General features: G+C 40.4%; 1 protein-coding gene across 5 annotated transcripts in view; it reads left to right on the forward strand.

Moving 5' to 3' along the window:
- Positions 1–16,569, forward strand: part of LOC139466722 (lactadherin-like) — a 275,034-nt gene that overhangs the window by 229,927 nt on the left and 28,538 nt on the right. For all 5 annotated transcript variants that reach the window (XM_071248368.1, XM_071248369.1, XM_071248370.1 and 2 more), the window contains 4 exons: positions 192–397; positions 5,421–5,543; positions 9,657–9,795; positions 14,626–14,766. In XM_071248368.1, the coding sequence (XP_071104469.1) occupies positions 192–397; positions 5,421–5,543; positions 9,657–9,795; positions 14,626–14,766 (609 nt within the window). The remainder of the gene's footprint in view (positions 1–191; positions 398–5,420; positions 5,544–9,656; positions 9,796–14,625; positions 14,767–16,569) is intronic.

A 16,569-nucleotide genomic window follows, 5' to 3' on the forward strand; every position in this document is an offset into this window, starting at 1 on the left:
GTCGTGCGATGTAAACATGTCTAGAGTTACCCACCCTTGTGAACTAAAAACCGGAAAAAATTATCCGCGTGAAAAAAGACGGCGTGGAAACAAGAAACGAAATTGAGTTTCGTCGACCTTACATTTTATGATGATGCATGTGCTCTTCTTTTCTTTTCTACAAATGCTTACCATGACTGTGTTTGTTTCAGTGTGCACTACCAATGGCCCACTTGGTATGATCACGGGGACCATCAAGGACTGGCAGATCTCTGCGTCGTCCGTGTACCCGCAGGAGTGGGACCGGGGGTGCAACGAGAAGTACGCGCGGGTGTATCTACCCAACAAACTCGGGTGGTGCGCCAAGTACAAGTCATCGTCAGAATGGCTGCAAGTCGACATGGGAGTTGCGGCACGGGTGAGTAAAAACAAAAAGAATCATGGTTTACTCAATGTGGACAACAACAACAACAACAACAATAATAATAATAATAATAATACGTCACTGATGCGACATTGTATATTTTTTAAAGGATTGCCTCTGAAGTTATTATTTTAAAATAATAATTATGATAATAATAATAATGGTTATAATAATGGTTATTATTATAATAACAACAACAATAATAATAATAATAATAATCATCATCATCATAACGCACTTGTCTCTAATTATGATGATGATGATGTTTCATATACATCAACAATACAGTTTATCACGTTTTCTTAACATTCATATTTTGGGGGTACTTAACAGTTGACAAAAAGACGTCAGAGTTGGTAAACGTTTGCCAGTTTAAAGGGTTAAATCTAATTTGCAATGGGTGCTCTGTTAGTTTAAAGAGTTGGATTTTTTCCACGAGCTGGGTCGAGTGTAGGGAGAAAGGTATTTTAGCTCAAGACATGCTCTCTATTGATTCTGTGTAAATAAAGAAAACGATCTACACAAGCAGATGTGATAGATATTGTCGGGGCATAACCTTCTCACATTTATAAACGAGTCAGTTCGCCTCCAAAAAAACTACCATGTTGTCTTATTCGTTGAAGTATGTATAACAGGGCTGTAAAATGTGTTTTTACTTCTCACCTCAACCACACATTGCTGACAAACCGTATTTGTCAATGCGTTTGTTTACCTCAACGTTAGGTACATTTAATGATTCTTCACGTAAGCACAACCCTCAATGGCGCTGCGCAAGGGTTTCGTTTACACCGGTCGTGGCATATCTGATTGGTTAAACACCTGGCTAAATACCGTCCTTTCACAAATGACGAACAGTCAATTAAAGCCGAATAAATACAACATGCTCGAGAACGTGTCATTTTACACAGCCAGCAGCAATATCATAGACGAAATATAAGCGGTGTTATTTCAGCATGTTGGGTAATACGATGTCATCCTTACTGGAGTGTGTGTCGACTTGCTTTGGCTTGACTTCATCGGATGGTTCACACTGACAAATATACCACCGAGTGCATCCGATGCGCCCTAGACAATTTTAAGTGCCATACACCTCGATAACCGCCTGCAATGCGCTTTCTTTCAAGCGGACACCGGATCTCCTTTTTTGTCCCTTATCACTGCCAAAATTTTACATATCCATCCGCGCGTTCGATGTACAACATAGTGCTGCCGTGCGGATTAATACATGCTTGTTTAATTTTACCTGCCTCGTTGAATAATTTGAAAGCCCCGGAGTTTCATATTTATCTGTCGGCCCCTCTCTTTCTGGTCCTGGGTATCAGTTTACCACCCAGTTACATTAAGGTCGGGTAAATATAGAACGCATTGCTGAATAGGGCTGTAGAATTTTGTTAACACTCGGAAGCGTCAAGTACATCGTATGCAGACGTAAATCTAAGTCAACAACTCCGGCAATACAAAACTACAACTACGATGTAGAATGTATAAAAAATGTGTTTAAATGTTTGTAGTCTCAAATCAATTTCAGCTTTAACATCAAAGCGTGTTGATGAATATCTTGTTTTTAAGACGACGGGATGCACCTTTTCACACATCATGTGAAATTCATAAATATTAATCCAGGCAATTTTATATTTTTGTAAAGCTTCTTTTCGTTTTGGTGGTTTAAATGGTTTCTCTTTTATAAGAGTGAGACCTTGCTTTATGGCTTCACTGAAGTTAACATGGCGCCATTCGAGATTCCTATTTTTCAGAAGGATTTAATAAACGCTGTGTTGTTGTTTAATTCTTAAAGTAAACATCTCCTTGTGTTTTTAAAGCTTGTATGCTGTATAGATTGTTCGGTCTTAGAATGTTGTCATTTTATATTGTTGTAAGAAACATTGAGTGGTGCACGCCATGTGTGAGAGTTTAGCCTCAGAGGATTTAGAGGATAAAATGCGACTTAATTAGCAAATGATTCTAAACCACCTATAAGTTGAAGCCCCGAGTTAGAGGAGACCATGCAGAATGTCCGTGTAAGGAGCTGGCGTCATCGGAATACTTGACTGAAGATACTAGAACGGGTAGAATGCATTCATTCGAACTCATCGCATTCCGGGACAAGCCGAATGGCCGTCCTTATAGGTCACGGAAAGATACGAAGTGGCGAATGGAACCGAGTGCTCTAGCTGTTTCCGTAACCGCCATTCGGCATGTCCTTGACGGACAGTCGTATCTCATGATTGGCATGATTGAAATGTGTCAAAATAATCGAGTTTATTTCTCAGCATCGTATTATGGAGAAGAAATATGCATTAATAGTTCAAAAATCTTCTGAAAGCATGTTACCTTATGTTGATTGTGGGTTATCTCCCTTGAAGGCAGCTATGGCCGCCAATGCTGCCTTTAACTTTCAGTGACAGTATTCAGCTTGTGAAGAAAATATACTATTACACTGTGTACTAGTCGTTAGTGAGTGAGTGAGTATGGTTTTACGTCGCTTTTAGCAATATCACGGCGGGGGAAAGCAGAAATGGGCTTCACACATCGTACCCATGTCGGGAATCGAACCCGGGTCTTCGGCGTGACGAGCGAACGCTTTAACCACTAGGCTACCCGACCGCCCCGTACTAGTCGTTAACATCGCCTCATCTTGGACAACAACTCCAGCGATAGTTAGTGCACAGCTCGAGTTTGCTCCCTCCTTGTGTTGCCATTAAGGGACGTGAAGGGGCCAACGGTTATGCTAATTATTACTCGAGTTAAAACCAGTTCTCACGGAGGCGGTTCTCGTGTACCCGACAATGACCCAATGTCACGTGATGTGGTGGCTGTTGCTGGTAGTCACTTGAAGTTTTTAAACCCAAACTGGTTACATGTAGATTATGTTCTCTTTTGAAAAAAACACAAAGATTAGAGGGCTTGGACTATTGCCTTCCGTCGGCAAAACAGTGACATCGATAGCACTGAATTCACTTCAGGAGTGATCGGATTACATTCAGAACATATCGAATGTTTCCGTGAAATACGACAGTTTCGGTTTTTTAATAGAATTTGAGTTTCGGGATAAGAATTTGACGTATTCCATACACATACACATACGTGTGTACTCGCAATCCATCATTTGTTTGTTGCTCATGGGTTTATTTACATAATTAAATGTTTGTTTTTTTGGCTATAGTTACGCCCTTCTTATTGACAACAAGCTGAAAAGCTAATAAATCAAGGTATGTCTTGGTATGCCAACCATGAAGGGTTAAATATCCAGATTCAACATATTTCACTTACATCCGAACAATAGGGAACAAGATTGATGATAAGTAGTTGTTCGGGAATACAGAAATAGTATACGAGTTGAGAGTCATACTTTCCCGACGACTTGTTAAATGGTTGGCATATTGTTGAGTTGTCGGCGTAATTCAAGCCCATAATTAAGACCAGACCGATTTCTCAAAAGGGAAGCGAATTAATCTTTCAGACGTGCGATGTATGCACGGAGACAGATGCTAAGAAGTGGTCATGGTTTTCTAATCCACCATCGGTGCCAAGTTTCAACCTTTTCATGCCGACAGTGTAGATATGTATCCCGATGGCGAGGCGAGGCTAAGCTCCAACACAAGGCTATATGCCTCACACAAAGGGAAATTTGATTTCTCGTTCGTGTTCAGTAATGTATTACCATTTAATGTAAAGTATTAAGATGTTAAGTCTCATGCGACATAGTTGAGAAGTTTTTAGTTTTTTAGTTTTACGATTTGCGAAATTAACATTTTTGAAGGGAGTTAGACTCGAGCTCGGCAACTTTGCAGTCCCAAGCGAATTAAACTCGTTCAAATTGCACTTTGTCTGCTGTGTTAATTGAACAGATTGATTTCCCTAATTTCACCAGTTTGTCTCACTTTAGCAAAAGGCATGTCATCGTATCCCAAATGTGTAGATCGCCGATGCTCATGATGTCACTCACTTGATTGTCTGATTTAGACTCGAATGTTTTCAGACCGCCGTCATATAGCTGGAATATTGCTGCGCGCGGCGTTAAACAACAAACAAACATGCATTACTACCGCACCATGCCTTTAAGAGAAAATGGATTTTTTAAAAACTATTCAACCTTATAGCTTATCATTTAAACTACCGCACGTTACTATAAATAACTGTCTAATGGAAATTTTTAACTTTAAGAATTTAAAAACAAAATTACAATTTGTAAATATTTTAGAATAAACATAAATACAGAAACACAAATAAAAGATGTAATAGCTAACAAGCCACTGTCGGAGAATCTGTTTCATGTATATGCACTCATAACAAATGTGTGCAATGTGCACAACAGCACCCCATGCAGTGCAGTGTTTACATCCTGGTGTGTTGAGCTCAGCATAGACTAACATCTAGTCTCTGAAATGAACACATGGTACAGAAAAAACAGTTTTTCAGTTATCTTAATAAAAATATAATAAAAGGGAGCCAAGTGACTCGCTTCATTTCCTGATACTACAGTAATCTAGACTTGCCAAACATTATAGACTTGCATGGGATGTATTTGATATATATTTGTATCAGGGTCTGTAAGACTGACTAGGCTCAGCACCGACAGGCTATATATTAAATGGGCGGCGACACATTATCTGGCATTTGTACAGCATCACAGAGGGACCGTCGACGGATCATTTTTCAAAGCAAAAGTTTAAGTTGTGTTACATGTATTCGTATACAATGTGTCGCGTTAGTGAAGGTTAAATCTAAATGTAGGTATGCGTTCAAAAATCGGAAAAGAAGTCTGGAATTTTAAACCCACTTTTTGACACTTGATCGTAATCCCTTTAAGACGTTTTATAATTCTAATGTTAACACATGTCGGCAGTTAACGAACGCTCAGCAGACATTGTTTTGATTGGGCTAAAATAGACTTTGAAGGTTTTCTATAACGGTTTTTTTTCAGAAACGAGTATGTGATTGTTTAGTTTGAAGACACTGATAATCTTTGGTGTGATTTGAAAGTTTTATGGTGTAATGAATACATTTCTGTTGCTAGGTAACGGGAGTGATGACCCAAGGACGTGGCGATGGTCTGGAATGGGTGACGTCATTTATGGTGTCATACAGTATGGATGCCTTTCATTGGAACTACGTCACGGATAACTATGGCAACCAAAGGGTAAGAAACTTACATGCATTGCAATTATTGTTCTTTTGCAAAAAAAAATCGTTTTAGAAAAAACCAAGAGAATCATGTTTCTAAGAAAGATGAAGATGTGAGCTTTTCAGACACTTTACGAGGCCGCCCTTCTAAGTATTCTGATTCACCCTCTCCCTGATATACTGCTCAAAAGAAGTAAAAGAACATCCATGCCAAGACAGATTGACAATAGTAAGAAGTATGAGTGAGTGAGTGAGTTGGGTTTTACGCCGCTTTTATCACGGCAGGGAACACCAGAAATGTGCTTCACACATTGTACCCATGTTGGACTCGAACCCGGACTTCTGCGTGACGAGCAAACACTTTAACCACTAGGCTTCTGGTTTTATGAAAAAAATGGATGATCTTTAACTTATTTTGAGTAGTATATATCAGAACTGGCTTGATAAGTTATTAAAGCAGCCCAACGCCTGACATCCATTAGGGATCGCGGGCAAACAAACCATTTTGTAAAAACGGTTAACCCCAAAACTGTAATTTGTAAACATATGAACTCAGTTTTATATGATAATAATCCAACGGTTGTCATTAACAGTAAACCCGCCATCAAGCCAGTCCACTAGAACTCCAAATGAATACACACAACAGACATAGAAAACTGTGTGAGCTTAACGCTGTAAATCGGCCTCCAACAGAAGTATTTGTCCCCACACTTGATCTCGATCGTCACCCATTTAATGACACTCATAAAGGCCCAGTAGCTAAGTACCCACCGTCTTGGTGTAGAACACTCTGCTACACACGTCTGTTGTTCCTCGAGAAGGCGATCATCACCCACAAGCCCTAGCTCTGAATACAAGAGCCTAACATGACTTAGTTTTTACGCTCACGTGGATCCATATTATGAGAAATGGATCGATATTATGAGAAATACTTGAGAAATACAATTCCAAAATTGCCCCCCTTTGTGTTAGTTTGTATTCCTCAAAGTAGAAGGCGGTAATACAACATAGCGTTAAGTACTTTTATCACAAGAAATAAAACGCCTCAAAGATACCATGGCGAATTACGTCGTAAACTATAATTCACTGAATGTAACGTAGCGCCAAAGCAATACAGAATAAAATAACAGTAACCCTTAAATGCCTAATGCGCCAATCTCAACAATGAAGTTATTAAAACGTATTGAAATATTTTGATGAATATGATTCGTGCTTAAGCACAGATGAGTTTTCATAAAGGTTTTTAGATTAGTTGTTTTCATATAGATCGTCGTGTTTCATAGGTCATCGCTCTTTAATCATAAAAGCCTTGCCTATAAAGGGCACGAAGACTTGCCAATCATTAGCAGCAGTAGTAAAGTACCTTTGAAATAGGACTGAAAGCCATTTTGCAAGGCTAGTGAGACCCAAAGAATGGTATCCTTAGAATGGGTAGGCAGGGCGTGTGCAATACGAAGCTTGATCGTCTCTGTGTTGTGGGCAGTCGAGCGTTATGCTTCGACACATACCCGGAATAGCTGCATATATAATGGACGGCGTTACTCTTATGGCGATATGTTCCAAGGCACAGTCATTGTAAAAGAAGATTGACTGGTTTTTTTTTTCAATTTTCCATTCGTTTGAAACGACCTGAATTATTTTGGTAACGGTAGCCCCCGTGGGAAGTCCGCTGTACCTAGGTCCTAAGTACCCTGTGTTTGTCGTATACCGACCTGATGGTGTTTAAAGCGCGTTCATGGTTATTGAGGGACGTGCATGCGTGTGTGTACTAGTCCGGACTAGTCGGGTTGAGTGCTATCCCACTGAAACACCATGTCACAGGATAACATGGATATCCCACTCAGACACTATACTGACTCCGAGCCGATCAGTCCCTATGTTATTCCTTTAGTGACGAACGCCAGGCAGGGTAACAACAAGTACCATCTTTTAACATGTTTTGGTATGATGCGGTCAGGGATCGACCCACCGACCTTCCACTCTCCGGGCAGACGCTCTGTAGCTGACAACTGACTGGCGACCCGTGACGATGCGGGGTAGAATAGGTCTTCAGTAACCCATGCTTGCCGTTAAAAGCGACTATACTTGTCGTAAGAGGCGACTAACGGGATCGGGTGGTCAGGCTCGCTGACTTGGTTGATGCATGTCATCGTATCCCAATTGCGTGGATCGATGCTCATGATGTCATTCACGGGATTGTCTGGTCCAGACTCGATTATTTACAGACCGCCGTCATATAGCTGGAATATTGCTGAGTGCGGCGTTAAACAACAAACAAACAAGCAAAACAAACAGACCGACGTCATATAGCTGGAATATTCCTGAATGCGGCATTTAACAACAAACAAACAAAATATGCTGTCATAAACTGACTTGCCGGACCAACAGCCTATTCGTTTACAGACCGCTGTGCCTGATTATTCTCCGAAGTTAGACTAAATAAAACATTTTAAAAAGAATCAAGTTTAATATACTGTTTGTCCGGATGTAGTGTCGTTTTTTCCCCACCGGCGTCAAATAAAATTCTGTTTTGACTAATTTCCTGTTATTCATTCACAACAATTGTTTTTAAAGCTCAAAACATCAATGGAAGGGTCTCCTCGCCGGGAAGTTAGGCACGCTTACGTACTTATTGCACTTGACAGATATAATCACCACTCGAGAATACCACAGAAGTCATAATTATAGTATTACCTAACAGGAATCGAGCTGTTTTGGTTGAAAGATCAAAGTTCTATACACCCCCGTTTCCTTTCCTATATTCGGCAACTTTGATAGCAGGAACTAGAAGTGGGAACGCGCCCTTATATACACAGCCACAGTATGGGGATGTTATGTAGTCGACAGAGTGGCAGTACATTAGTGTACATAGTTTACATAGCCATCAGATTTTATTCAAATCAAATTGCTGCTGTAAGTTCGTATTCTATCATGAACTGTCGTGATGTCTTAGTGAGTGAGTGAGTTGGGGTTTAACGCCGCTTTTAACAGTATTCCAGTTATATCGCGGCGTGTCAGCTTAATGTGGGAGGAAAGCCCGAAGTGATGGAGGTCTCAGACGTTTACCACTTCGGTGAAACCCACGAGCACGGGTATGGTGCTGACAAACCTAGAAACATAATCGGGGCGAACCGGGATTCGAACCCATAATCATAGGTTTCTGGCGTGACCAAGGGACGCAACTCTGCACAGCGAATCGCGGCGCCTTAGACGACAGGGCCCCCTGTGATGTCTTAATACAAAGATATTGGCGGTAGGGTAGCCCAGTGGTTAAAGCGTTCTCTTGCCACGACGAAGGCCCGGGTTCGATCCCCTACATGGGTACAATGTGTAAAGCCCATTTCTGGTGCCCCCGTGTAGAGTTGCTTCCCTTTGTCGTGTCACGATCCAGTGATCGTCCCATCTCCATAAAAATGTCAGAATGTTGAATTGTCGGTCTCTTGTTCTATTCTCCTTCCATCAGTCAGCTGGTGTTTGAAACAGCCTGACGTTCATGGTTACTCGCTAAATATCGTAGTGGGTTATTTTAACCACCAGAGCTCGAGATAAGCTGCGTATTTGCGTAAAATACGCATTAAATACTAAGCACTGAAATACGCAAATCAAATTCTAGCGTATCAAGAACGCAACACAAACTGCATATACGCTATTGAAATATAATTAATGTATATATTACAACTATGAGATGAAACGATTGCGTATAGTACAAATGTTAGATAAAATGATTGTTTATCAGCCGATCGCAAAATTCACTTACCGAAAGTTACATTCGGAAAAGCTTGTGCGACACTCATACTGAGAGATGCCAAATGAAAAGCACATCGTGCCGAGTCAATGTATCACTTATTGGTGATTAAAAAGCGCCTTTCTTAAAAATGGCTTCCCGGTGAGGGATCCGCAAGCAGAAGCAGACGGGTATACTACTATTAACCTAGTTTTGATGAATTACAGGGATTGTTACGAAACAGTTTAAAATACCCAAATGCCAAGAAACAGGTTGGTAAAAAATACATCCCCTCTTAAAATTGCGGATACTAATCAAACTCAAATCCCTGGGTAAAAAACCCAAATAACCAAAAGTTTATCAATAGCTCTGAACCATGGAATTTACTGTTTGTTTATTTTCCAGATCTTTGAGGGAAACACGGACTCCTTCGCTGTGAAGCATTCCTACCTGGATAAGCCAATTATTGCTCGCTTCGTCAAATTCCATACAGTTCATTGGCACAGGCACCCGAGCATGAGGGTGGAGATTATGGGATGTCAATGTAAGTATTCTCTCATACACTTCATTATATAGTAAAAGCTGTCAGAACGCCGCATTGAATACAGTGGAGTCTGTCTAAACCGGACTTCAGTAGGACCGAAAGTTGCGTCCGGGTTAGACAGTTATCCGGTTTAGTCAGAGTCCGTTTTGACAAATTCCGGTGTAAATGAATTATATATAAGTAATAGTCGTGGAAGATTATTACATGTGTGTAAACTGCCGGGGAGAAGAAATATACACTACAAATTGGACGATGCATGTCATCGTATCCCAATTGCGTGGATCGATGCCTATGATGTCAATTACTTGATCGCCTGGTCCAGACTCGATTATTTACAGACCGCCGTCATATAGCTGGGATATCGTGAATGCGGCCTTAAACAACAAACAAAGAAATAACAAGTTTTACCAAAACGGTACCAGGCTGAAAACAGTCACCGAAACACTGCAAACTTAAGTTCCTAAATATTACTATGATACCCGTACCAAATACATCACCGTCGAATAAACATTTGTTGTTTGTTTTATTTGCGCCACCATGAAACCTTGTGAATAATTTCATTTGTGTGACCGGTATCTTCTGAATGTTCAGATTAGGTTGTACAAAACGTAATCACAATAAAAACAAAACAAAAAAAAAACACTGATAAAAATACAAGAACAAAATAGGGAAAAATGCAAACGAGTTTAAAATGAACAATTATGTACACAGGTTGAAAATAGAGTGGGGTGAAATACCATACATTCACAACAAGTCCCTATTTACACAGAGGTAAGAAGGCACTACAACGTACGCTTAAAGAGCATTTCTACTAGATTACCAAGTCCACTCTCTCGTATGTTGACCTGGACACTGAATATATATGGGTGTTTGATACTGTAGGCTTAACTACTTACATACCTACATACACAATGATTCTTCAACCAACATCTGGAGGCACACGGTATCAGCAAATGTTTTTTCTGGGGACTTTCTTTATCTGTCTCATCGCTCAGCCTTAAAATGTACAGTGTTAATTTGGAGTGATGATCCCCTGAAGAATAGCCATGATTATAGTTGTTACCGCAGATTTGTATCTTTTACATTGGACCGACCCCCCGGGGAAAGCAACAAATGTGTTTGGCTATTGTAGGGGTAGGTTTTCAGTCCAAATTTACAAGTTTGGAATACGTAGGTTCAATTACGGTATTGAGTGTCTCGTACATTGTAGGACGTAGACGACAACAAAGTATGATCGTAGCAACGCCAACGTTTCCATTTTTTCATTTTGGACACGTTCTTTCAGTGATGTTGATTCATGACCTTTGTCACCTTAATATGACCTCTGAACTATTGTGTATGCGCTATATCAACATCAAACTATGTAATATAAACCTTTTGGTCGTTAATCACGTCCAGAACAAAGTGATATCTTGACTGTAAATGTAGGTGTCAGGGTCACTGAGCTGTTGATAATCCGCACCACGTGAAAAATGTTAATTTTGCTTTATCCGTAATGTGTTCTGGTTATATAGTCAGGAATGGGTAGAAAATGGTTTTGGGGGAGCAAATATTGGAAATCGTTGGCAATAATGTTTTGGCTATGTGGTATGGCTGGTGTAGGCTTTAACTGTTTGTTAGGTCTAAACTGTCAACAACTCCAAATGTTTGAAAGAAAATAAAATAAAATTAAATTATATAATTCACATTACAGTTCCCAGACCTATCTACAAAACATGCATTGAAACACGTAAGCTGTGACCGCCACCGTGGTCTAGTGGTAGAGCGTCCGCCCGGAGAGCAGAAGGTCCGGGGTTCGATCCCCGGCCGCGTCATACCAAAAGACGCTAAAAGATGGTACTTGTTACCCTGTCTGGCGCTCGGCATTAAGGGGCTAAAACAAGGACTGGTCGGCTCGGAGTCAGTATACTGTGTCTGAGTGGGATATTCATGTTAAACTGCAGCATGGTATCTCAGTGAGCTAGCTCTATAAATCGGCATCAGTCCGGAATAGTACAAGCAGCCACACACACACGTGCATGCACGTCGCTATATAAATGCAATAATCTTGGACGCGACGTTAAACCCAATTTCACCTCACTCACCGTAAGCTGTGAGTAGGAACAGTGCACATACAATACTGATGAAAAGAAACATCCACCCGGTCGCAACACTCCCGAACATTTCGCGTTAGGGTCGCGATCTTTCCGTTTGATTAATAGCGCAAAAACAGCCCAACAATCGCGACAGTGTCGCGTAACGTTCGCGACCGATGGGCGTTTGTTTTGAGCAGTGAGCGCTAAGTGCGTTCACCTCGAAGAACTGTCCAATTCTGGCTATGCCCTTATAGGATTATATACATTTCAGTTTCACTTCCATAACGGGCCAGTTGTGTTTTAATTTACCCACGTCTCGCGAATACCTTTCTTTGACCACGTTTCCACACTTCAACCACAAGTGCAAACGACATCAAACTTTAGATACACACACATTTCAAGACGATAAACGTCTAACGAAGCTACGCCCGGCACTTGTTAATACTAAAATGGGTTATGTGAATATCTGAACTCGTTTATGTAAACATATAGTCTACTCCACCGGCATATTTCAAGAGCAGCGAGTGGAAATTGAAAAGTAGGATTTGAAATCCGAGGGATCATGTATGCCCTGAGACCATATGCCCGTCTAGTCAGTGCATTGCTAACACGGTGATTGGTGTTTAATGGTCTCTGGAGATAGCATCACGATACAGGGTTAAATAGTTTAAGTTCTCTCGATCTGGAACAAGGTAAGGCCACAGTTTGAACTTATTTTGAGAGGGTATTGAGTTTCTAGCATTTTCTACATGATCGCATACCCAGACATTGCTTAAATGGTTTGAATAAATATACTTGAAACTCCATAGCCATAACGCTGTATGCGGAAGTGGGGCTGCATTATTTTGATATCGCCGTCTGGGAATTGAGGCATGCAGGTTAAATAGGGGCCACAGATTCGTTTGTAAGACATAATGGTGGCAAATCATTCTCCATGTCATAAGTGCACATAGATTTGCTCATACGTGGATTTTTTCATGAGATAGGTAAACACAATATGTTGGCATAAGTTTAAAAAAAAAGATAAGTGTTCTATCTACTATACCATGGTATGCTCGGAATGCCACTATAATAGTTAAAATATCGACCTGGGGTTCAACATATGAGTATGTTTACAAAAACATGTGGTTGAGAAAGGTACATTTCAAAACTTATCTTCAAAACTATTTGGTTTTTGACTAATGTTTTGACCGATCGTGTAATCGAAATTCCTTTTCGACACGTCGATTGGAAGGTACCCGTTGATTCTATACTGACAAATGTAAAGTATTCGCCTGTGTTTCATGGTGGCTTAAATGAGACAAACAAGAAACGGTCATTCGATTGTGATGTATTTGATACAGGTATCATGTTTGCATTTTGGACCTTGAGTGTGCAGTGTTTCGGCGACTGTTTTTAGCCTAGTAACGTTTTGACAACGTTTGTAATTTATTGGTTAGATCCAATTCTCAAGTGTATACTTTCTTTTGCCCGTAAGTATATTTCCAGATTCGAATTAGGATAGTGGTGGTGTGGCCGATTTTAGAAACACAGAACACCGGGTTCGATCCCACAAGTGTATTTTATATGGAACCCAAATGTCACAACTCAAACTAATGCATTCGGTCCACTCGGATGAGACCTAAGCTGAGTTATCTCCCCGTTCTCTGCGATCCCACGTCAACAGCTACTCCAAGAATGCGGCCATTTAGATATAATAAAGAACGCCTTCCATCAAAATACCCCCTGCCTCCGCAGCAGTGGTCAACGTGTATATGAGAGATACTTACCTGTGTGTTTTCCCAGGTATCCGAGGCGGGGTGATGCATCATTGTCTGCCGGACAGGTGTATAGATGTTAATTATACATGTGCTTCTTTCTACCTGCGCAGGTTGACGTTCTCGCGAGATGATGGATCTCGTAGTTTATCGTTTTATCTGCGAGGTGAACAACCTGGACATTGTCGTTAGGAAACTATTACATGGAAATATTTATCAAGGTTTCAATACGATTTGTTATTAGGATAATAGTATTTGTTATGAAAGCTATTAGTATAGCCATGGCGGTTCTCACGTGTTGTGGTGGGGTGAGGTGAAATGGGGTTTAACATCGCGTTCAAGATTATGCACTTATATTGCGACGTGCATGTCCTTGTTTTATGATTGTTTTTTCGAGCCCTACGTCAAACACAATTCACCTCACCTTCATGTGAAAAATATATGGAATATAATCGAAATATTGTTTTTCATCTAACCGAGCAAGCCATTTAAAAATATATTGTGCTCTATCCATATGTCAACAGTCAACATGTATAAATATACCAAGAATGCTATGACAATACTATCGGACTCTAATAGGCCTTCAGCAACCTATGCTTGCCCTAAGAGGCAATTATGCTTGTCGTAAGAGGCGACTAATGGGATGGGGGTAGGGTCAGGCTCGCTGACCTTGTTTGACCCATGAAGATCGGGGGAAGAACAGGTCTTCAGCTACCAATGCTTGCTATAAAAGGCGACTATGCTTATCGTAAGAGGCGACTAACAGGATCGGGTGGTCAGGCTCGCTGACTTGGTCGATGCTCATGATGTCAACCACTGGAATGTCTGGTCCAGACTCGGTTATTTACAGACCGCCGTCATATAGCTGGAATATTTCTGAGTGCGGCTTTAAACAACAAACAAACAAACAAACTATGACCACATTGTAAACATAGAGTGTAAGGTATATACAGATCTGCTAACTCAAGCAGTATATGATGGCATGTGGTACATTGCAGTGTGCAAGGAATCGATCGGCCTGCCACCTTACGGAAAGATAACCGCATCCTCCAGCCGGAAGTTCCGGAAGAAGAGCTCCTGCCAACCAGAGGATGGAAATATATTCAGCAAGAAGGCGTGGTGTGCCAAGCAACAAAATGGTGAGTAGGAGGCACGTACTTCCTGTGCGATAAACATGCACTTCCTCAACTACCTACACTGCCATTAAGTCCCAGAAATAAACTCTTATTTAAAAATATATATCCATAAAATAAAAAACATAAAATCCAAACGGAGCCCAGAACAATCCTTAATTTTAGAGCTGAGACATCTAGACTTGCCAAAATCATTCATGGCTTAGGCTGGACTCCTTTTTTTATTTTTTCTCTAGGATCTGAGAGACCATACCCATAATACGTAAATACCAAGTTTCATAGGGTCAAATAAATAACACCAGACATCGTGATACCCCTCCCCGCCTCAATGATATTTACTGCATCAACTCGAGAGAGTTTTGTATTATATAAAGCAAAAAGTGAATATTACCCAAAATATTTTGTCATCCAATGATAACACGAATCCTAACAAACCGCCCCCGCTTCAGCTCGAGACGATGTTGTTTTGTACAAGTAGATGTACAACAAAGTAGATGTTTTAACAAAAGGCACATTGTACTGTCCAAATCAAAAGCCCAAGAATGTTCAAATAGCATCCATATATAGCATGGCTGTACCTTGTACGTTGAATTGGTAACCTGCCTTTAGCAGATAAGAATGTTAATTGCATAGGCTTTGTCCCCCATTTTAGGCTTCCAAACAGATGTCGTTTTCAATTCAAAGGGGCAATACGAAGCTATTATTCGCTATCATATTAGTCTCTTCCCTCCAGTCGGTGAATGAAACTGTCCTGGTCGGATGAGGATGTTGCACACGGAATGACTCATGCCCATATGCTATTCCTGGCCCACATTATATCGGAGACCATACATTAGTCGGGTCCAAGTCATATCCAGGGTCCATATCCTTTTTAAGAATGTATCTTATTCGGTATCCACAGCTTGTGGGGACAACGTCGTATTTTTGGTCTATTGGTGATCTGATTGGTGGTCCATATCTTTGGGATTGGTGGTCCATATCTTTGGGATTGGTATCTTCTTCATGGTCCATATCATATCTAGATTCCTATTTATACGGTGTCCGTATTATATCTAGATCCATATTTTATTCGTGGTCCATAACCTATCTAGATTCATATTTATTCAGTGTCCATACTTTACCTAGATCCATATTTTATTCGTGGTCCGTAACTTATCTGGATCCATATTTTATTCGTGGTCCATATTTTATCTAGATTCCTATTTAGTCGGGGTCCATATTTTTATCTAGATCCATTCGTGGTCCATATCATATCTAGGTTCCTATTTAGTCGGGATCCATAACTTATCTTGATCCATATTTTATTCGTGGTCCATATTTTAAATAGATTCCTATTTAGTTGGGGTCCATATTTTTATCTAGATCCATTCGTGGTCCATTTCATATCTAGATTCCTATTTAGTCGTGGTCCATATCTTATCTAGATTCCTATTTAGTCGGGGTCTATATCTTGTGAGGAAGATATCTTATTCGTTGTCCATAACTTTTGGAGATTCATATATTATTCGGGATCCATATTTTATCTGGATTCGTATCATATTCTTGGTCTATATGTTATCTAGAGTCCGTATCTTCAGTCACCAATGTGGGTCATCCGTTCCCGTTTTGAGGCTGTTCTGGTGTCAGGTATCACCCGAGATCATAAACCTACTATTGGCCAACTACCATTGTCCAGCATCTCATATATTTACCTAACACACCACTTATATTCCCCAACAATATTTAAATGGTTGGACAATTTCCACTTCACTAGATATTAGAAAAGATGACTATGTAAGGACCGAAGGGGGTTTGTAACGCGAGACATTA

Source organism: Haliotis cracherodii, unplaced genomic scaffold (assembly GCF_022045235.1).
Source record: "Haliotis cracherodii isolate W230 unplaced genomic scaffold, xgHalCrac1.p SCAF_19, whole genome shotgun sequence".
Taxonomy (NCBI): domain Eukaryota; kingdom Metazoa; phylum Mollusca; class Gastropoda; order Lepetellida; family Haliotidae; genus Haliotis; species Haliotis cracherodii.